This window comes from Chanodichthys erythropterus, chromosome 6 (assembly GCF_024489055.1).
Source record: "Chanodichthys erythropterus isolate Z2021 chromosome 6, ASM2448905v1, whole genome shotgun sequence".
NCBI classification, from domain to species: domain Eukaryota; kingdom Metazoa; phylum Chordata; class Actinopteri; order Cypriniformes; family Xenocyprididae; genus Chanodichthys; species Chanodichthys erythropterus.
The window spans coordinates 12783652-12806857 of NC_090226.1; the positions used below are offsets into that span (position 1 = coordinate 12783652).

The 23206-nt window shown below is 38.5% G+C and overlaps 2 protein-coding genes across 5 annotated transcripts; one reads left to right on the top strand and one right to left on the bottom strand.

Annotated features, from left to right (window-relative positions):
* Positions 1-461: 461 nt before the first annotated feature.
* si:dkey-183j2.10 (probable glutamate receptor) lies at positions 462-7043 on the bottom strand. 2 transcript variants are annotated; one of them, XM_067387269.1, is made up of 9 exons: positions 6894-7043; positions 6755-6786; positions 6471-6650; positions 6098-6324; positions 5833-5930; positions 3358-3575; positions 3032-3251; positions 999-1243; positions 462-810 (listed from the first exon to the last, which is right to left on the bottom strand). In XM_067387269.1, exons 3-9 carry the CDS (start codon positions 6633-6635, stop codon positions 712-714), a joined length of 1272 nt encoding a protein of 423 aa, XP_067243370.1. In that variant the 5' UTR covers positions 6636-6650; positions 6755-6786; positions 6894-7043; the 3' UTR covers positions 462-711. The 2 variants fall into 2 exon arrangements, with proteins under 2 accessions (XP_067243370.1, XP_067243371.1); XM_067387270.1 differs by lacking the exon at positions 6894-7043 and having other exon boundaries at positions 6471-6646; positions 6755-6887.
* A 3080-nt stretch (positions 7044-10123) lies between these two features.
* On the top strand, positions 10124-23126 carry brpf3a (bromodomain and PHD finger containing, 3a). Of its 3 annotated transcripts, none has more exons than XM_067388097.1 (13): positions 10124-10750; positions 12927-14461; positions 15160-15313; positions 15662-15793; positions 15939-16067; positions 18284-18596; positions 18777-19049; positions 19314-19892; positions 20005-20083; positions 21308-21393; positions 21478-21566; positions 21643-21797; positions 21896-23126. In XM_067388097.1, exons 2-13 carry the CDS (start codon positions 12975-12977, stop codon positions 22077-22079), a joined length of 3660 nt encoding a protein of 1219 aa, XP_067244198.1. In that variant the 5' UTR covers positions 10124-10750; positions 12927-12974; the 3' UTR covers positions 22080-23126. The 3 variants fall into 3 exon arrangements, with proteins under 3 accessions (XP_067244198.1, XP_067244200.1, XP_067244199.1); XM_067388098.1 differs by lacking the exon at positions 10124-10750 and adding an exon at positions 11330-11513; XM_067388099.1 differs by lacking the exons at positions 21478-21566; positions 21643-21797; positions 21896-23126 and adding an exon at positions 20377-20425 and having other exon boundaries at positions 21308-21394.
* Positions 23127-23206: the final 80 nt, after the last annotated feature.

Consider the following 23206-nt stretch of genomic DNA (forward strand, 5'->3'; position numbering starts at 1 on the left):
TGGAAGCTGCCATTTTGATTTAGATATAATGAATTTAAAGACTCTGTGTTTAAAACTAAACAGATGTTTCTGCTCTTTTTTTTGTTAAATAATGCAATCACACTTTGGTGTAAGTCCAAGTTTATTAATTCATTAATATACATGGTGCCAGAATGAATACCTCTTTTGTGACAGTAAAGAGGTGATTTTTTTAAAAACATAATTTTATGTTTCAATTACAAAACAACTGTAATATGTTACTTGTCATTTTTACTTCTATAAAATACTGAACTTTTATAGACATTTTTTCAGATGTCTCCAATCTTTGTCATTCATTAGCAAAACAGATTTTACATTTAACATTTTAGACTCATAATTATGGTCTAAAAAATCTATATTGTTTTAAGCTGGACTGCACGATAATTATCTAAAATACAAACAGTTAAATGAGATTTTGCTGCAAGATTCAGATTAAAAGGTGCCTCACTCGAACATCTTCAGTAAACAAACAGGTTGCTTGATTAAAAAAAGTTTTAAAAAATGAAAATTATGTATTAAAAACTCTGCAATCCAGTACATGTAATCTAAATCAGTTAAAATGTATAAAATATATATAATTTTCTAATATGGGAAATAGTAATAAAACCTAACACCAGATAATGTACAGACCTATGAACAGTAAAGTCGTCTGCTATGTAAAACATACATATAACATCGCTGTTGTTGAAACTTCTAGGGCTTGTTCTTGTCTGAGGTTTCTTGGTCTCCTTGTGTGTTGGTCATTCTCAAACGCTGGCTCAGCTCCTGAGTCAAAACTGTGCAGCAGGATTTCTGTATGATTGAAAACAGGTTTATTTTTTTTATAAAGATCAAAAACACTCATCAAAATGTGCTATTGTACAATTAAAATCCGTGCTGAAGTTTAACAACAATGAAAACAAGACAACTGTAAATGAGCTTCCTGGTGCGGAAGATCATTCAGATGTTAGTGTGTGTGTGTTTATATTGGCATTACTTGCCTTCTGCTCCCCTGCAGTGCTGCGAGACTTTGAGGTGAGTTCAAACAAGGAGAGCAGCACTCCAATCCCAAGGCCTATAGCCAGAACCAGGAATATGCCCTTCATGCTATGGGCCCTCAGAGACAAGGCTTTGGCACTGTCCGGTATACAGCTGCTGGCCCACCACTTAGTGCGCAGGTACGTCAGCTCCCCAGCCTCGCTCAGCTGCAGGATGGCCACGCTCAGGTTCTTCAGCATAGGGGATCCTGTTCCAAGAAGAAGAATGAGGCATCAAACCATTCACTGCAGATTGAACTGCAGCAAGAAACATCAAGATGTCTTTTGCCTCTCTTTAAAGAAAGTATACACCTAAAAAATTGCTTTAAAGTGCACTTATTATGCGTTTTCAGATATTACCTTTCATGTGTGTCATATAGCTGTTTGTGAATGTAAAAGGTCTAGAAAATGTTTTAGAGATCAAAGTTATTGTCTTACTGCCTGAAACGAGTTGTCAGCAATTCCAATGTCACTTCCTGCATGAACCTACATAGCTTTGTAACAAATATGTATAATTCCAGCCTGGAGTCTTCATTGTCTGCCTTGAACAACTCCTACTTTGACCCTCAAATGTTTGGTTCATGTTTTGAACATGTCGAGAAGACGTTCTTTGAAATTATATCCACTTTGCATGTACTTTCAGAGGATGAGAACTCTGGCTCGAATTGATACAGTAAAACCGACTCCATCGTTTCTGTTCGTATACAAGTGCTTAGGAAGCCTGAGAAGCTGAAATTCAGATATGCTAATGAGTGTTTCGTTTCTGACACGCACTGTAAGCAGTAGACCAATCACAACAGACTAAGCCATCTGACCAATCAGAGCAGAGTAGTTTCTCAGAAAGGAGGGGTTAAGAGACACTGAATCGAACTCTTTCAGACACTTAGAAAAGAGGTGATGCTGATATATACAGTACAGACCAAAAGTTTGGAACCACTAAGATTTTTAATGTTTTTAAAAGAAGTTTCGTCTGCTCACCAAGGCTACATTTATTTAATTAAAAATACAGTAAAAAACAGTAATATTGTGAAATATTATTACAATTTAAAATAACTGTTTTCTATTTGAATATATTTCACAAAGTAATTTATTCCTGTGATGCAAAGCTGAATTTTCAGCATCATTACTCCAGTCTTCAGTGTCACATGATCCTTCAGAAATCATTCTAATATGCTGATCTGCTGCTCAAGAAACATTTAATGTGTACAATTGTACAAAATATTTGTGTACAATATTTTTTTTCAGGATTATTTGATGAATAGAAAGTTCAAAAGAACAGTGTTTATCTGAAATCTAATCTTTTGTAACATTATAAATGTCTTTACTGCCACTTTTGATTGATTTAATGCATCCTTGCTGAATAAAAGTATTCATTTCTTGAATTTCTTTTCAAAAAAATAAAAATACTTACTGACCCCAAACTTTTGACCGGTAGTGTATAATGCTACAGAAGCTCTGTATTTCAGATAAATGCTGTTCTTTTGAACTTTCTATTCATCAAGGAATCTTGAAAATAAAAGTACACAACTGTTTTCAACATTGAAAATAATCATAAATGTTTATTGAGCAGCAAATCAGCATATTAGAATGATTTCTGAAGGATCATGTGACACTGAAGACAGTAACGATGCTGAAAATTCAGCTTTGCACCACAGGAATAAATTACTTTGTCAAATATATTTAAATAGTACACAGTTATTTTAAATTGTAATAATATTTCACAATATTACTGTTTTTTACTGTATTTTTAATTAAAAAAATGTACCCTTGGTGAGCAGATGAAACTTCTTTTAAAAACATTAAAAATCTTAGTGGTTCCAAACTTTTGGACTGTACTGTATTATATGAAAATGTGTTTTTTGACCTTGGATGCATGTAAACCTATTGTAGGATCCCTCAAAAACAAAATTAGGAACCTTTAGAATAACATAATAGGGGCACTTTAAGTTTTTAAACTACATTCATTAAAAACAACTGCACAAATAAGTTTGTCTCACCGAGAGGAGTTACAATGCTGTAACCTCTCATCCCGATGACCTCATGCGCACGGACCAGTTCACAATGCCGTGCCACAGCCAAGTCCAGGGACACCGATTCTCCAATGAAAGCATAATTTCCTTCCTTTGCTCTCTGGACACCCTCATCCATGGAGGACACAAAACTCTTCCTGCGCTCCATGTGCTCATAGATACGACGGTAAGATGGGTTATTTGAGTTCTGTTCAAAAAGCATGTTAACATGTAAAGAAATCTTTCTGGAACATCTAGCAAGAATGAATTTTACTAATCAGAAAAATGTGCAGATATGATTCATGTGATCAGACCTTAAAGAAGGCGAGGGTGGAGGAGCCAGCAAGTGTTCCATATTCTATTACTTCCTGATTAGCCAAGTCCTCGAAACCTTTAATCATGAGCGGAGCAGAGTCAGATCCCTGAGAGGAACTAAGACTGGAAAAATAACAGGCCAGGAGCACGACAGCAAACAACCACCAGGTACAACTGATAACCCTTCCTGACACAGCTTTAGGGTGAGGGCCTGCACCTGCAGAAAGCAAAACAAATGAGAGGAAAAGATGTTATCCTTCCTTTATCACAGTCTGAAAAGTTATTTAGATGGAAGAATAGCTGCAGGCAGCAATAAAAGGCCAAGTACACCAGTGAAATATACCTTGTGTGCTGAGTATTCCTGTTATTGCAAGTTAAATGAATATTGCTGTTTTTTTTATAGACAGTTGGTTCAAAGGATAGAAGTATATTATTACTTATTTCTTTTGACAAGAAGGAGGCACAGGCATAAATCTTTGCAGACTCTCTAAGGGCATGGTGGCGATGACATTTTATAAGTTTTGGTTTACAGGTGCTGGTCATATAATTAGAATATTGTGAAAAAGTTTATTAATTTATACTAGATTCCCTACATGTAAAGTAAAACATTTCAAAAGTTTTTTTTTTTAATTTGTTGATTAGAGCGTACAGCTAATGAAAGTCCAAAATCCAGTATCTCAAAATATTAGAATATTTACATTTGAGTTTCATTAAATGACCATCCCTACAGTATAAATTCTGGGTATCTCTTGTTCTTTGAAACCACACTAATGGGGAAGACTGCTGACTTGGCAATGGTCCAGGAGACAATCATTGACACCCTCCACAAAGAGAGTAAGTCGCAGATGGTCATTACTGAATGTGGTGGCTGTTTACAGAGTGATGTATCAAAGCATATTAAATGCAAAGTTGACTAGAAGGAAGAAATTGGGTAGGCAAAGGTGCACAAGCAACAGGGATGACCACAAGCTTGAGAATACTGTCAAGTAAAGCCGATTCAAACACTTGGGAGAGCTTCACAATGAGTCAAATGAAGCCGGAGTCAGCGCATCAAGAGTCACCACACTCAGACATCTTCAGGAAAAGGACTACCAAGCCACTTCTGAAACAGAAACAACATCAGAAGCATTTTACCTCGGAAAAAGAACTGGACCGTGAACAGTGGTCGAAAGTCGTAAATTTTGCATTTCATGTTGAAATCATGGTCCCAGAGTCTGAAGGAAGACTGGAGAGGCACAGAATCCAAGCTGCTTGAAGTCTAGTGGGAAGTTTCTGAAGTTAGTAATGATTTAGGGGGCCGTGATGTCTGCTGGTGTTGGTCCATTGGTCCCACAATATACAGATGATCTGAAGGCTCAATAGTCCCTCAGCAGTGCCACAGGCTCATCACTTCCATGCCACACTTCACTGATTCTGTAATTTGTGCTAGAGCAAGTCATTTGCTATTATGTGCTGCCGACCAAGTATTGAGTGTATAAATGAACATACTTTAAAAAACTTGAACTTTTCTGTTTTGAAAATCCATTTTTTGATTGATCTTAGGAAATACTCTAATATTTTGAGATACTGGATTTTGGACTTTCATGAGCTGTCACTCTAATCATCAAAATTAAAAAAAAAAAAAAAAACTTTTGAAATGTTTTACTTTACATGTAGGGAATCTAGAATATATGAAAGTTTCATTTTTAAAAAATAATTTACAATAAAAAATGAACTTTTTCACGATATTCTAATTATGTGACCAGCACCTGTATATACCAAAGCATCTCTAAGACAGAGCTTCACTTCATGTTTAGCGTCTCCGACAGGAATTTTGTTAAAGGTGTATAAATAAAAGTTAAACTGAAATAAGTTTAAGTTTAATATTACCAACTGAAAATGAATAAAAACTAAAACTGAAAAAAATTAATAAATTAAACAGTAATTTTATAATTTTGTATTAAATAGTAATTTTAAAAAAGAAAGAAAAAAAAATAAAATATAAAATTAGGTGAAAAACCGAAGTTTGTTTAAGCACTAAAATTAAAAATAAATACAAATAAAAACTGAAATAAGAATAAATTAAACAAATAGTAATATTAATAAATAAATACAAAAATTACTAAAGTATTAATATTAATAAATATTAATGAAAATTATAATAGTATATAAACAATCAACACTGATGGAAAATTTCCCACCACATCTGACCACTCAAAATAAATCATTATTGTCAAAAATGTTCCATAAGGTTCTGCAGAACAACATGAAAAATCCAAAAAGTTATAATTGTGAGGTTTGGTCTAAATGTGATCTGAACTAATTTTGGTGGAAAATTTTGGAATAGGCATAGAGAAAAAAAAGGGAACCAGATTAAAAAGGGGATATTGAAAAGATCATAAAATGTAGTATTCTGCATTCAAAGAATCTGGACTATATGGGCTTTTCAGTGTGTGACCCCTAAAATCTGCTATTACATTAATTTTGAAGATTACCTTGCAGGCTGAGGGCTCCTGCAGTGTACCATAAACTGTGGAGGAGTGTGAAGTGATTTGGCTCTGTCTCCGGCTGACTCCATTCACATGGACTCAACCTTGATATAAAGAGACAAATGCAGAAATCAGCTTCAGTTCAGACAAAATCCTATTCATCATAAACCAGTAGCAGTTTTACTGATTGTATTGTGTTGAACGTTTTGTGTAGTAAATGAGTAAGTGCTCTTGTTCTATGCGTCTCTGGTGTTCTGCTCATTTCTCTGACCTTCCCACAATGCAGATGCAGACTGCAGTCACAAAGTATGCAATCAGGATGCCGAACCAGGTCTCCCCAGAGAAGGGGGAGAGGAAGTCAAAAAAGCCGGCCTCCTCAGAAACGATATCTTTGCGGAGGAGGATACTGATTCCGGTCTGCATGTAAGGTTTTGTCATTCCCACAGCCTTCTCGCGGGCAGCAGTGAGGGTGAGGGGAGCCACGGCAAGATCGGCTTCCTGAGAACAAAATACATGGAAGGTTTGACACTACTTGAGAAGGATTAATGTCATTGAGATGATTTAATTGCCATGCTGATTTTCGATTTATATGCAGCAGTACAATATGTGCTATTGTGTATTTTTCTGTAAAATGCATAACATACCCCTCTAACAACCTCCCCAATCATTCCATTCCAGTTTCCACTTTCGTCCTGCCGGCCATACGATCCGTCCTTCACCAGGTGAACTTTGTATTTGAAACCCAGTTTCTTAGCCAGCTCAGTGAGCAGATCCATACAGTAGCCTTCTAACTGTGAGCCCTTGCTCATTGTGTAGGGGTCTTGCTGAAAATCAAAAATTAAAGTTAATATAATACGAATAATCTGTTATTAATATAATTATTATTCATGTAAATAATATCATATTTCATAGTTGTTTTAATTTTTACCTTTATGGTGGTAACTGTCAGTTCTTGCCTTGCTGAAATGAAAAAAATAAAATTAATTGATTAAGAATGCAAATAAATTGATGTATGCTGTCATTTAAAACGTTTTGTTTTGTTTTTGAAAGAAGCTTCTTATACTCACCAAGGCTGTGTATATGTGATCAAAACACAGTAAAAACTGTGAAATATTATTTTAATATATTTTAAAATATAATTTATTCATGTGATGGCAAAGCTGAATTTTCAGCTTCATTACTCCAGTCTTCAGTGTCACATGATCTTCAGAGATCATTCTAATATGCCGACTTGGTGCTCAAGAAGCATTTCTTATTATTATCAATGTTGAAAACAGTTGTGCTGCTTCATATTTTTGTAGTAACTGTGATGCATGGTGAACCGACTGTTCAAAAGAACAGCTTTTGTGTCAAATATGCATCCTTGCTGAATATTAATTTCTCTCAAAACAAACCATACTGACCCCAAAAGTTTGAACGGTAGCATAGGAAAAAACTAAAATCTCATCGCAGGCCTCTGTCCATAACATAAATAAGCATGTCAGCTGAAACAAAAAGTTAAATGAAATTTGAAGGCATTGAAGTCCATAAACAAAACAGCGTCCTACTGAGTCAACACATTTGAAAAGCTTAGATCTGTTCAAGAGTGTGTTTGTTCAAAAGTGACCTCAAGTTGACACAGAAAGACATGGCCAAGATTTCTGTGGCTCCTCTATTGATCTGCCAAATCAGTTCTCTGGCTGGGAGTCTTGATTTCCTGCTGCATTTGTGTCACAAATAGCTCCATCTTAAATTAGCCAGAGTCATCAGAGAACCTTTTGTTCGGCAGCCATCTTTAGCAAAAAAGCCACATCCTCGCTCAGTCTGCGAATCTCAGGGAGATAATGATGAGTGAATGGCACGGCTGCGTTTGATGCCCTCTTAGGCAGCTTCCGGGTTTCCGGAACCCGCAAAGTTTGGCTGTGTTTTTCTTCTTTCTCAGAAGTGCGAGACAACAATCTCATTTCAGGGCTGAACTGTGACTAATTGGAGTTACTGTTTTTGTCACTCGATCACGAAGGCCTGGTCAGAGCAGTCAAAGAGTATCTGAAGCTAAAGTAAAACGAAGCCCTCAGGGCTCCATCAACACCATAGAGTGATGTTGACACTCATCAGCTCCTCCTATTGAATTTATGACAGACACAGAGGGTCCTCGACGTGCTGTCATAGCTTGGCATGTCTTAAACACTGTTCTGCTTGTTCAAGGCTTTGAATTGACTTATAACCGTTTTTGAGAAGGTTTCAGCTGGCTGGCTTCCTCTCTGTCAGAATGGGGTTTGAAGTGTGCCAAGCAGGATGTGGTCACTATCTTTGATGATGTGCCTAGCTGACTGTTCAGCCATTTATCATATGACAGGCCTGTGAAATTCAAGAACTTCACGCGGCGAGGACAAGGCGAGTTGGCACAGATTTCATAATAGCTGCTGTTTCTGAAATTACACGAGATGTTGTAAAAAAATAACGAATGCCTCTATTGTGTCCTTTGAGAAATAGATGCGATTCTAAGATGTAATACAAGAAATAATTTTGCTGTGTGATGCCATTACATCATAACAATGTCACATGAGACAAAAAACTGCTATTTTTAACTCTTATATTATCTATATATTAACAATCAAACTTTGGTACCTGCTATGCCGATTTCTGACCCCAGCAACAATACTATGCATAAAGAGACAATTCCCGACATATTGCTGATTTTGACCTGCAAGCCAAACAGACTTATTTAAAACACAAACACAAATATTTATATATTTAAATATGCTAAATCATATGCAATATTAAAATAAAAACACATGCTCACCTATAGCCTAGCCTACACATCAACACATAAATTGTACATAACATGTATATAACCAATTATTCCTTAAGAAGACATATATTTGTTTAAACTCATTTTATATTAGTTCTTGCTGCTTAATAGTATGTTATGGTTAATGACAATAAAAGTTTTCATAATGCATGAGCAAAAACACTATATCTACAAGAACATTATCAGAGTTTCCAGCATACTTCAAATCAAAAAGACAATGCAGTAACTTTATAAATCAAACCGCACCCTCCTAGTCTCATACTTACCATGATGTCTGCAGTGAAATTCCACTGTGATGGGTCTGCACTGACACTGACGCTGATCAAGACAGTGGAGTGGTTTACAATAATGAATTAGAGGGTTCCCACTAAAGGCTTGGGAAAAGCCAATGAGTTTCAGGGGGTGGAGAAAGTCATCCAAACACTTATAATGAAAAGTGGGTTGATAGAATATTCTAGAGCAAGATGAATTATAGACCTGATATTTTCCAAGAATATATTAGATACAGGCCATATTGAAAAATCATGCAATTTTGATTTTGACATTTGTGTCAAATTTCAATGTCTTAGGTCTGACCTAATATTGAATATAATAAATTGCATGCCCTTCCACACTAGTGTATCTGGGGGGGGTGTGTGTGGGGGGGGGGGGGGTGATCAAGCATACTTTGACTCCCAGGAGCTGCATAAAGTGGACAAAAATCACATATGCAATACCATAAAAAGATAGAAAGTCTTATAGATAGAAAATGTAAAGGATGATATAATTTCAAGTTGTTTAAAACTTGAGATTATTTCTTTAAATAAAACAAACAAAACAAAATAATAATATTAATAAAGTGGACAAAAATCTTGACCCTGGATCACAAAACAAGTCATAAGTAGCATTGGTATTTGTAGCCAACATTGTATGGGTCAAAATGATCGATTTTTCTTTTATGCCAAAAATCATTAGGATATTAAGTAAAGATCATGTTCCATGAAGATGTTTTGTAAATTTCCTACTGTAAATATATTTTAAAAATTATTTTTGTAAGTAATATTCCTTGCTAAGGACTTGATTTGGACAACTTTATAGGCAATTTTCTCAATATTTTTTGCACCCTCATATTCAGATTTTTAAACAGTTGTAGCCTATCTCAGCCAAATATTGTCATATCCTAGCATAAATGCATATATCAATGGAAAGCTTATTTATTCAGCTTTCAGATTATGTAAATTGACCCTTGGTTTTGTGGTCCATGGTCACATATTCAGAGGAAAACGTACAAGATGAAATAATATCAAATTGTTTAAAACTTAAGATTATTTCATTAAAAAATAAACAAAATAATAATATTAAAGTGCACAAAAATCACATAGCCTAAACAATACAATTAAAAGACAGTATTTCTGTTCAGAGGAAAATGGAAAAAATAAAATAATCTCAAATTGTTTAAAACTTGAGATTATTTCATTTTAAAAAAAATAAAGTGGACAAAATCGCATACAATAAGCCTACCATTAATATTCATAGCCAATTCAATCGAAAACGGAAATTATGAAATGGTTTAAAACATAATGATAACGTAGGCTATCATTATTATTATTAGCAATTGTGTCGACTGTTATTAAGAAATGTTCTTTTCCACAATACACCATACAATACGCGGGCGTTTTATGTAGCTTGTGAACATGGAGTCTGTGCGCGCAAACATATCAGGGAAGTCTCTGGTGTTGTTTTTCTAACCGCTCCCGGCCTCTATTGGCTGTAGCGAGACTCCGTGGCCTCACGATGATCATTTCCACCAATGACAGACCAGTGCGCATGATGCGCGCGCCAAGTGCAAAGCCCAACGCGGAGAATTCGCCTTTTTTTTTCTAAAGGGGCGTATTTTTCTTGCCAATTTAATTACAAACCAACGTTCAATGCACACGATACACTCTGCAATAATGTCAGGCGCCTATTTGAAACACTCGGGCACCATGTCAAGGTGATAGTGTTGTGTAAACAGCCGGGATGTGTGTTTAGAAACGTTTTTGTAGGAAGTCTCATCAATGGAGGGTTGAGGAAGCCCGTCTTGCTACAGAAGAGGACGCTGTCGCCCCTGGATATGACCGGCATTCCCTATCGTTTGAAGCGATCGATAAAAGAGTAAGTTTGCTGATTTATTCTGCACTGCTTTCTATAAACAGTAATGTCGCGGGGGCAGGTAGCGCTGCGGTTGCTTGCTTGCTCGCACTCTCCAAATATGGCTCCAGCACTGGAAGGCGCTCATTTACTAGCTCTGCCTTGGCTTACTGTACACGGCGCTTTATTACATTCAAGTGCTTTATTCTCTGCAGATACACACACGGCATTGCATGCAACGGAGCTATAGCGTCATATGCAATTATTTGTCGTTTGGTTGACAAAGTGTAAATAAGGCATATTGCACCGTCAGAGTTTGTTATCAGGAAAAACAATCGAGGTTGAGACTGTCCATCAGCCCTGCTAAAATGGCTGACTCGTCTGTCTCGCTTCAGGATTGGTATTTAGCGCTCTGCAACCGAACTACGTCAACTGGGTCGAGGAAAAATTGAAGGTCTGCCCGGTGATTGGCTGGAATAATTCACGTGATGTGAGCACGGCATCTTATTGGTTCGCCTGATATAAATTTATTATAAAACGTTGCAAATGGAGCGACGTGCATACTGTAGATATGTGTCTGTTCATTTGGGAAACTCATTATTTAGTAGTTATAAGATGTATATTGAAATCAATGAAGCATTTCTTTTTTACAATTTTTTATATTATAGCAAACACATCATGAAGGAATGGAGTCTCTGCTACATTTGACAGTTAATGTTTTTATTCAGATGTGCTTAATATTGCTAAAACGGTTAAAACCACCTCAAGATGGTTTGATGTTTTTATGGTAAGGCAAGATACAATAGGTTAAATTTAACTAATAGATATCACTATACTTCCCCTTTGTATAATTACAAATGTTTTGTGTTACAAGTTTTCTGAAATGTTATGTTTAAATATGCACTAATTTGTGTACATTTGTAGAACAGAAATCAACATTTGGAAAAAAAAGTATTTTTTATTTTGTTGACATGTTACAGAGTGGATTTTGGATACCTCTTTATAGTCTTTAAAGGGTTAGTTCACCCAAAAATGAAAATAATATCATTTATTACTCACTCTTGTGCCGTTCCACACCTGTGGAACACAAATTAAGATATTTTTGGTGAAATGTAATGTCTCAGTGAGGCCTTCATGCGGAGCAATGACATTTCCTCTCTCAAGATCCATAAAGATACTAAAAACATATTTAAATCAGTTAATGTGAGTACAGTGGTTCAATATTAATATTATAAAGTGACGAGAATATTTTTGGTGCACCAAAAAAACAAAATAACGACTTATTTAGTGATGGCCGATTTCAAAACACTGTTTCAGGAAGCATCGGAGCATTATGAATCAGTGTGTTGAATCATGATTCGGATTGCGTGTCAAATCGCCAAACTGCTGAAACCACATGACTTTGGCGCTTCGAACAGCAGATTCGATACACTGATTCATTTGTGCTCCGAAGCTTCATGAAGCAGTGTTTTGAAATCGTCCATCACTATATAAGTCGTTATTTTGGTTTTTTTGGCGTACCAAAAATATTCTCGTCTCTTTATAATATTAATATTGAACCACTGTGCTCACATGAACCGATTTAAATATGTTTTTAGTACCTTATGGATCTTGAGAGATGAAATGTCATTGCTGGCTATGCAGGCCACACGGAGCCATCGGATTTCCAAAGATTAATGAAGGTCTTATGGGTGTGGAACGGCATGAGGTTAAGTAATAAATGACAGAATTTTAATTTTTAGGTGAACTAACCCTTTAACTCTTTTGAGCCAGAAAGAAATCAATGTTTTCAGGAATAAAGTGTTACATAAACCAGACTATATATATATATATATATATATATATATATATATATATATATATATATATATATATATATATATATATATATATATATATATATATGACAAGCCCAAAATTTTGCTACTGAAGTGGAGATTTCTGGCTCAGTGCATAAGACAAAAGTCTTTAAAAAAACGGCTTTTAAATATGTGTATTGTAATTGAAATCAACAGACATAAATAGATAAAGTGTGATAAAATATATTTTAGGATGTATTCTTTCGATAAGTCTGAAAGAAGTTTCAAAATTGGCCAGTGAATGAAAAAACAATGGTTTTGCCTTGAGTGTCTTTCCATAAGAATTTTATCAGCAATATCTGGTCAATGTTTGTAATATATATATATTTCTATTCTCACAGGTACCTATGTCCATTCATATTTTAAGATTTATATAGAGGATAACTTCAATGAGAAAGTTAAGGAAACGAGTTGGCCAGTCCAGGGCTGGAGGCTTTGGCAGAGGAATGGTCAGAGGAGAGGATCAGGGTCAAGTCGGTCCATCCAGCCATGGCGACATGGACGCTCTACTCTGTCCACCTTCTCCATGCAGACTGAACTTCTCCATGACCAGAGACACACTTACGTATGCGCAAGCTCAGAAAATGGTGGAGATTGAGCTGGAGGGAAGGCTTCACCGGATCAACATCTACGACCAGCTCTCCGTTGTAACCGAGGATGAAATGTTGGCTCAGGATCTGACGGAGTGTAACAGTAACAAAGAGAACAGCGAGCAAAGACAGGGAAACAAACAAACTGTTTCTAAAAACAAGCGCAAAGATGGCAAACACGCAGCCAAAAAGAGATCTTGCTCTCAGAATGGCTTGCAAAGCCAGGTCGCTCATTCTCAAATCCCCCTGCCAAAGCCTACTTTTCGTAAGGTGGACACTTTCACGGCCTCAGAGGCCCCTCCTCTTCCTGTGGCTTATTATCGCTATATGGAGAAGTCAGGGGAGGAGCTGGACAACGAGGCTGAGTATGACATGGACGAGGAGGACATGGCTTGGCTAGAGATGGTGAATCAGAAGCGTGTGTCCGATGGCCACGCTTCCGTCCCCCCTGATACTTTTGAGTTACTGATTGACCGGCTTGAGCGGGAGTCCATTTTGGAGTCCCGCAGCCAGGCGCTGTCCCAGAGCACCATCGATGAGGATGCCTACTGTTGCGTTTGCCTTGATGATGAGTGTCTCAACAGCAATGTCATCCTGTTCTGCGACATCTGCAACCTCGCCGTGCACCAGGAATGTTACGGGGTGCCTTACATCCCTGAGGGCCAGTGGCTGTGCAGGCGCTGTCTGCAGTCCCCGTCACGACCCGTCGATTGTGTCCTCTGCCCTAATCGGGGTGGTGCATTCAAACAAACCAGCGATGGAAGTTGGGCCCACGTCATCTGTGCCATATGGATCCCTGAAGTGTGCTTTGCCAACACTGTGTTCCTGGAGCCCGTGGAGGGAGTAAAGAACATCCCTCCTGCGCGATGGAAGCTCACCTGTTACCTGTGCAAACAGAAAGGCAGGGGGGCGTCTATTCAGTGCCACAAAGCAAACTGCTACAGGGCATTTCATGTCACTTGTGCCCAGAGAGCTGGTCTCTATATGAAAATCGACCCAGTGCGGGAGACCGGCGCGCACGGCACCACTTTTACTGTGAAGAAAACCGCTTATTGCGAGAACCACTCGCCCCCTGGCACAGGCACCGAGGGGGATGAAGACAATGGGTTGGTCGGGGGCAGGGGTAATAGAGGTCAGAGGTCGTACACATTAGGCCCTCCGCTGCAGCAGAACCAGAATGGCCGGAAAAAAGGTTCAGCCACACAACAGAAGAAAACACAGAAGAACGGGACCTCGCGGAAGACAGGAGTGCCCCTACTGCTGGTACCGCAGATACCCTCCTTTAGGTAAATGTTTACGTCTGGTCTTTTGTTGGTTATGTCTGGTCTTTTGATCTTACCTCGCTGTAAGCCAAGCCCACATATTTCTGCTTAAAATGGCAAGCGCAGTTAACAGTGAGTGATGGTGTGCGATAATATTTTATTAAAGTGTAAAACTCTTTGTGAACTAATGCCGCTCAGATGACGGGGCGATTTAACCAACCAACCAATAAATGACATTTTAAAATATAGTAAAATAGAAAAACGTTAAAATTGTAATAATAATAGTATTGTAATAATAACAGTATTACTTTTTTTTGCTGCATTTTTGATGAAATAAAATAAAAATTGATGAAATAAACTCTTTGTAAAAACATTGAAACATTAATAGTGTTATGGCAATAATAACAAAAATATATACTTGAAAGCATTACTATTAGGATACATCGAGATGCTTTTGAGGGGGAATTTTCCCTTCAGTCAACTCATCCTGTTTTTTAAAAAGAAATAAATAAATAAATCCTCAAAATTGGGTCCCTCACAAGCACCTTTAGGTCTAGTTCCAATCCATTCTGGCATTAAACACTTAGTGTTTATATTCTTGATGGATAAAATCAAAATAGATTATTGAATAGTGTTTCACTCAGAAATGTGTCCCTTTACAGAAGAAAAATGGGAATTGTGAATGTTCCGTGTTGAATTCTTGTTTCATATTTTTTGAATAGGCTCAACAAGATTTGCACAGGAGTCTCTGTTGAAAGGAAAAATCAGTTTATGCAGAGACTCCACAATTACTGGCTGCTGAAGCGTCACTTTCGTAACGGAGTGCCACTCATCCGCAGGCTCCATTCTCATCTACAGGCTCAGAAGTCTGAGCAGGTTAGTGCTTTTTAACATATTACACTGTTGTTGACAGTAAAGAGTGTGATAAAACTTATACTCTACTCTTAATAACAAAGCCCACACAGAATCTATGACAGCAAGAAAACACTGCAGATTTTCACAAATTTGCAGCACTCATCATTCACACATTTCCCTGCCCTGAGTTTGCTCATTTGTTAAATAAATAGTATGGCTAATTTGATAATGTTTTCAGCTACAAGTATCACATTTAACCATGTTTAAATTCTTTTAAATTTTCTCCCAAAATCAGAGCAGGAAAAGGACATTATTATCACATGTTATAAATGTGCACAGTATTTACAGATTTTTTAAATTACTTCTCAGAGAGAGCCAGACGCAAAGTTGCAGGCTGTCAGGGAAGAGCTGAAGTATTGGCAGAAGCTTCGACAGGACCTGGAAAAAGCTCGTCTTCTTATTGAGCTCATACGAAAGAGGGAGAGACTTAAAAGAGAACAGGTGACACAGATCCTCTTGTGTCTATAATGTTCTTTTGTTACGTTCTCAAACCCCTGTTCTCTGAAAACCATCACTTATTGAGAACAGGCGTGCGGTATTTACAAATTCACAGAATCGATTTAACTTGGCACTCTTCTCTCCTCAGATGAAACTTCAGCAGGCTGCGCTGGAGCTGCAGCTCACCCCTGCGCTGGTGTTTCTGCGCTCTACACTGGAACAGCTGCAGGAGAAAGACATAGATCATATTTTCACCACACCAGTCAGTTTGAAGGAGGTAAGGAAACAACTAAAGCTTTTTAAGCAATTTGCACCGCCATGTCTTTACAGTAGCCCTAAACGGACAAACAGTTCTACTGAGTGTGTCTGTTAACGCTGTCTCGCTGTCAGATTAAACACCTTGAACAGCTAGCTGCTTCACTACTCTTACCTTGTACTAATTAGTACTAAAAAAGCTAGCGAATAAAACACTGACACAATGATGAACAAGTTACAATAATATTTGCAACAACATATAATTTTACTGAATAATTAAAATAAGAAATTATATTTACTTATCTTTGTAAAGAAACCTCATTGCTTGACTGGCTACTCTCTACTGTCTCAGACGACATCTTTGTTCTGTGTTGGCCACCGTAGCTTCTCTATGTGCTTTGAAAGAGAGGTGTGAGCAGTGGACTGAGCACCTCACTGCTAGATGCAGCTAATATTTACACACTAAACCTTTAACAGATGCAACTTTTGATCTTAAATTAGTAAATGTTGAGATTAACATTAGTTAAGATTAGTAATTGAGGTAAAATTACCCATTTTTACAGCTTAGTTTCCATACTCTGGGTGGACTTCCCGCTGAGAATATTAGAGTGTCTACATAGTAGATTGAACTTTTTATTTTAAGAGTGCAAGGAAAATCCTTTTTTTTCCCCATATGCTTTCTGTCCCTCCATTGAAAATGTATGTACGGTATACTGTCCATGTCCAGAAAGGTAATAAAAACATCATCAAAGTATTCCATGTGACATCAGTGGGTCAGTTAGTAGTTTTCGAAGCATCAAAAATACATTTTGGTCCAAAAATAACAAATACTACGACTTTATTCAGCATTGTCTTCTCTTCTGGGTCTGTTGTATATCCGCTTTCACTCCACAGTGACGCTGCTTCTTCTTCTTCTTCTTCTTTCCTGTTTCCGGTTGGCATCCAGCTTATTGGTGCATTATCGCCCCCTTCTGCTCCGGACAGTGACGTGATTAGGACATCTGCGACATGCACAGCTATGCACCATTTAAAAAAATATAGCAATACCAAAATACAAACAATGTAGAATAGCTTGAATACAGCGTGCGACTCCCTCAGACTGTAAACTAAGCTCGGGCACACTGATCACGTCAGCAGCGTCACTGTCCGGAGCAGAAGGGGGCGGTAATGCACCAATAAGTTGGATGCCAACCGCCGTAAAACAGGAAAGAAGAAGAAGCAGCGGTCTGTCCGGAGCAGAAGGGGGCGGTAATGCACCAATAAGTTGGATGCCAACCGCCGTAAAACAGGAAAGAAGAAGCAGCGGAGAACCAGAACGCCGCTCCGCTGGTCATCCGGCGAGGAAAAAACGCCAAAACCTAAGTCGATTTAGGGTGACCAGTGGGAAGAGGGCGTTTTGGGTGACCAGTGGCCCGGTGGTCTGGAGCCGCATCCTACCCGCCTCGGGGAACCACACCTTCGGTCAGGGACCACTTACCTGTTCACCGTGCGAACCCGGGGATCCCACACTTAAGCCGGGGTTACTGTCCCAGCCAACCCGCGCCTCCAGACCACTGCCCCACTGGTCACCCAAAACGCCCTCTTCCCACTGGTCACCCCAAATCGACTTAGGTTTTGGTGGTTTTTCCTCGCCGGGTGACCAGCGGAGTGGCGTTCTGGTTCTCCCGGCTTGAGGTTCCCCTGGCCTCCGCCTGCCTCAGAGGACCAGGGCGCCGGGGAGGTACCCCCGACGCGACTGACCCCCCTGGCCGACTTGGGGAACGCTTAGGCCGGGGTCGCCGCCCCGTCCGACCCGCGCCTCCAGAGAACCGGGGGCCACTGGTTGACCGACATCGACTTAGGTTTTGGCGGGTTTCTCGCCGGGTGACCAGCAGAGCGGCGTCACTGTGGAGTGAAAGCGGATATACAACAGACCCGGAAGAGAAGACAATGCTGAATAAAGTCATAGTTTTTGTTATTTTTGGACCAAAATGTATTTTCGATGCTTCAAAAACTTCTAACTAACCCACTGATGTCACATGGACTACTTTGATGATGTTTTTATTGCCTTTCTGGACATGGACAGTCTACTGTACATACATTTTCAATGGAGGGACAGAAAGCTCTTGGACTAAATCTATAATATCTTAAACTGCGTCCCGAAGATGAACGGAGGTCTTACGGGTTTGGAACGACGTGAGAGTAATTAATGACATAATTTTCATTTTTGGGTGAACTAACCCTTTAATGTTTTCCCAGGTTCCAGATTATCTGGAGTTTGTGACTGAGCCGATGGACTTCTCTACAATGCATGACAAATTGGAGGCCCATAAATACTCATCAGTGGCTGACTTGGAGAATGATTTTAATCTCATGATATCCAACTGTCTGAGGTACAACTCCAATGACACAGTGTTCCACAAAGCTGCCATGCAACTCCGAGAGGTGGGCGGAGCTATCCTGAGGCACGCCCAACATCAGGCTCTCAGCATAGGCCTTGATCCAAGCACAGGCATGCACCTGCCAGACAAGACCAGCGCACATAATGCCACAGTCTCGTGGTGTGATGAAGGTGAGCTGCTTTCCAATGCTAACTGTCCCCAAAACAGTGTACAGTCTTTTAATGATGTGATTAAGCTTTATCAACTCACCCTCATGTCATTTTAAAGTTTCAAAAAGGCATCATAAAAGTAGCCCATGATTCTTCTGTTGCAATGCCTGATTTTAATCATAAAAATCAAATGATTTACAGTTGACTTGCTTTTGGACCCTGAAAATCGTGTGCACATGTGTCCTGAGGACCAGCTGAAAACCCTGCTGGACAAACTGGATCTGGTGGCATCTATGCGCACTAGCGGAGGTCGTACAAAACGCATGCGCCTGCTGCGCAGAGAAATTAACAGCCTCCGTCACAAGATCAGCCACCAGGACCGCAACTCACGACTGCTGAATGGGAAAATTAAACAGGAGAAGAGCAAAGAGGGAAAGAGTGAGGAGAAGATGGATTACATAACCTCCAATACAGGTAACTTCAACTTCAGGTACTAATACTTATAATTTCACTTAGTTGCCAACATTTTTTTTAGGTTTAACTTCAAGTTTTTTGTTATTAATATATTTTATTTGATTTCAGCTTTATTTCAATTAACAATTTTGTAAAATAGTTTTAGTTAATAACAACAATGGTTACTATTTGTTATTTTAAACTGTCCTACTTTTTTAATTAAGACTTCTTTATAAGTTATTTAAAAATTTAAGTTAATCTTTCATTTCTTTTCTATGGTTGAAGACCCCAAAAAATCAACATCGCAGAAAGTGCAAAAACCCACTTGCCCAGCCTCTTCACCTTTACCTGGAGATTCCCCACCAAACCCGCCTATGTTCTGCCTTGAGACGGGACGGACCACCACTCCAGCGCAGTCAAATAAACCTGGCAGCAGAAAACAGAGGGCGAAAGGAAAAGAAAGAGGCCTGAGAGAAAATCGCGATCAGACTTTAGAAGAAGATGAGAACTTCCACACAAAAGAGGAGGATACTAGCTCTCAGGAGGACGCTGTCAACAGGGTTTCCTCCACAGAGAGCCTGTCTGATTCATCCAAGATGGGTGTGGGTCGTCGGACATCAGTTCTCTTCAAGAAAGCAAAAAACGGAGCCAGACTGACAAAGGACAAGCCTGTTTTATTGCAAAATGGAGTCAGCAAAGCCGAAAATGATGCATCGCCAGAGCAGACCACACCAGCCAAATTATTGTCAGCACCACCAGCCCCAAAATCGCCCTCTCCATTCTCTCACCAGCTGAGATCCAGAGGACTGAGTACATGCTCAGACAACGAAGGTGAAAAGGCCGACTCTCCGCCAGAAGAGAATGGTACTGGAATATCTTCACTAAGAGGATTACTTAAGTTTATTGACCAGTGATTTAAGTGCTGTCCATCGCAATGTGTTTAAAATGCTAAAGCGCTCTAATGCTCTTTATTTAGGCTTCACAAATGGTCTCAAGAGACACAGCGGCAACTCATCAGATTCAGAAAGCTGCACCCCCACCTTCCCAACACACAGGTAATGGATGCCGTCAGCACTCTGAACTGAGTGCTTTAAGTGCTGTCATTAGGTTCACTGTTTACACTTGGCTTGTGGCATCAGTGCGCCTGTTTACACCTGGTCACTTCGTGTTTTTACTGATCAGATAGCTATTTCATTTGTTAAAACAGTTCCATTTACACTTGGCCAAATAAATGTCTCCCCGCAAAACGCATATAAATCCGATCTTCAATTCTCGCGCTAAATGCAAATTTAACGGAGTTCACGTCAACGAAAACAACAGATATGAGCTGCATTTTATTTATCATCAGCTAATTTCAAGATGAAAGACTGGAACAGGAGAGAGCGGCATCAGCACTGGTAAGATCATTTAGTCTCATTACTTCTAATGAAGATGATTGTGTGTTGAGCATCTGCGACTTTCAGTTTCATTTGCAGCAGTTTGCCTGTCAGCTTTCTGAAGAGATACTCAGAGATAACAGACGCTGCTCATCTGTGACAATGTGTGTTGCAGTAGCGCTGTCATACCTGGCTACCGGGAGCCGGTATAACACTCTCACATGTTTATTTTTTAACATTTTGGGAGGATTAAAATTTACATATGTGGCTTCAACAACCAGATGCATTAACACTTGTCCAGTTTCGTTTGGAATGCGTCTCAAACCACCTCTAGAACTTTGTGATCGGATTTAAATCCGTCTTGAAAGCGTTTTGGAGGGCATTTACACCTGGTCTTTTTACGATCGGATAGATATCTGATCAGAGAAAAAGCATGAAGTGACCAGGTGTAAACAGGCCCAGTGTGACACTGCATGATGATAAAGTGCAAAAAAAGTTCACCAATATACTTTTGTGATTTAATCTCATTACAAACATGCTGTTTCAATTTCAAAAATTTCCCCAGATGTGGCAAAAATGCAGATGTTTTTGCAAATGTTAAATTGCATACTATTTATTTATGAATTTAATTTGTAATTTATACATTTAAAGTTTATATATTTCAGTTTGTGCACGTTTTCTGTCTGAACAAAACATTTATTCACCTTTCTTTTATTTTCATTGAATATCCCAACATTTAACACAAGTACATGGGTGGAAACATGGTTATATGACTGGATTTTACACCTCTATTTAGGACTAACCACTTGAGATTGTCACCTGACAGATGTTAATACCAGGTGTTCAAGGTGCCTATTATATAGAAGTGATTTAAAGACATTTCTCTTCTAATGTTTTCTGCAGTTCCTCACCTCCAAAACGCAGTCGTGGTAAACCAGCACTCAGCAAAGTTCCTGTTGGTGAGGAGGAGAATGAAGTTACTAATACAAGTGGGTACAACAAAGACCATAAAGGAACTATATCATTGTTTTGTTTTATTTTTTTTAAGTGTGATTTTGTCTTTTCTTTTGTAGGCAGAGACACTTCTCAAAATGACGACGAGATGGAACCTCTTACTTTGGTTTGGGCAAAATGTCGTGGGTACCCCTCATATCCTGCAATGGTAAGGATCACATAGGGTTCTGCTTAGGCTAAATTGTGTCTTCGTGAAACGCTAAACTAATGATGGTTTTCAACAGATTGTCGATCCTAACATGCCCCGGGAAGGAATTCTTCACAACGGCATTCCCATCCCAGTTCCTCCTACGGATGTTTTGGATCTGGGTAAACGCAGACAGGAGGAGACAGAGGAGAAGCTCTTTCTTGTCCTGTTTTTCGATACAAAAAGAACCTGGTAAGGTCAAATACATTTCCTGAAAAATGTTTCAAACCTGCAAGCTTGTTTTAAGCCTGTTCCATGTCATCATTGATTTGCTGTTAATTTACAAATAGGCAGTGGCTGCCATTGGACAAGCTCCATCACATGGGCATTGACGACACTGTAGACAGACTGCGTCTGATGGAGGGCAAGAAACCCAACGTGCGGAAGTCAGTGCACATGGCGTACGACAGGGCGATGACACACCTGAGCCATGTACAGGAAAACTCGAATTTTAACCCCTCAAATTTTATATAAAAGACTTCTATCAAATGTATGTCTAAACTGACTGATACCAATGAAGGTACGTTCATAACATTCAGATGTTTATTGGTTTTTATATCGGTGGAAGGCAGATTCATAAGCTAATTTTTTTGTCTTTTGTCCTGTTTTCCTACCCTCCAAAACTCAAGGCACATTATAAATCAAAAGCTGGATTTATTAACTTTTAACATACTCATTCAACCAAGAATGTTTTAAATTCAGTTGTTCTAATTGCACTTATTTCTTTGTTGAAAATGTTTTGCCACTCATTCCATTTTCGGCAGTTTTATTGAATGTGATGTGATGGTAGTATCACTTATGTTGCCAATGCACCAGGGTGTTTGGGCAGTATGACTCAGGAACTTTGTGCTAGAAAGCATTTTGTAACAGTTTACTTGGATACATTTCTGGATTGAGTAAATGCATGTGCACAAAAAAGTCCTATTGCCCTTAGATTTGCTGGTTAATCATTCTAGCGTGACCATATATGCTTTTCGTATTATCAGGTCTGGTGTCTTTTCTAAAACGTCTGGTGTTTGACTACCATAGCTGTTTTTACCTACTGTGAGATGCCACTTAATGCTATTCATTCTTTTTTTTTTTTTTTTTGGCACTAACATCCAGCACTTATTTTGTCCTTTTTAAGTTAATACGTGCCCGCTTATTTTAAAGAAAGGATGTCTGTGTCAACAAGCTTGTAATTGTGTGTGGAGATCACTGTGTAAATATAAATGCATGTATGTAGAAAATATGCACAGATGTGTTTTTAAAATCTGAAATGTAAATTGATAAACTTTGTACATGTCATTTTAATTTATTTGGAGTGGTTATGGAAAAGTTATTTAATAGTACTTGAGAAGGTTTAATTTAACAGCTCTGTAGAGCTCTATATTGTTCAGAAAGCATTGCTTTAATGCAATTTTTCCTTAGTGGTCTACAGTGAGAGAACATTATAGAATCAGATATTATGTAGTCTCTTAGCTCATGTACGCAGAGTAAATAAGAAATGTGTTTTTTAAAGCCTGTGAAAAGCTAATAGTACCAAACAAAAATGTCTGAAACAGTATTTTCTCCAATGAGAAATAAAAACACTGTTGAGCTGATGTATTTCTGTATCTTTC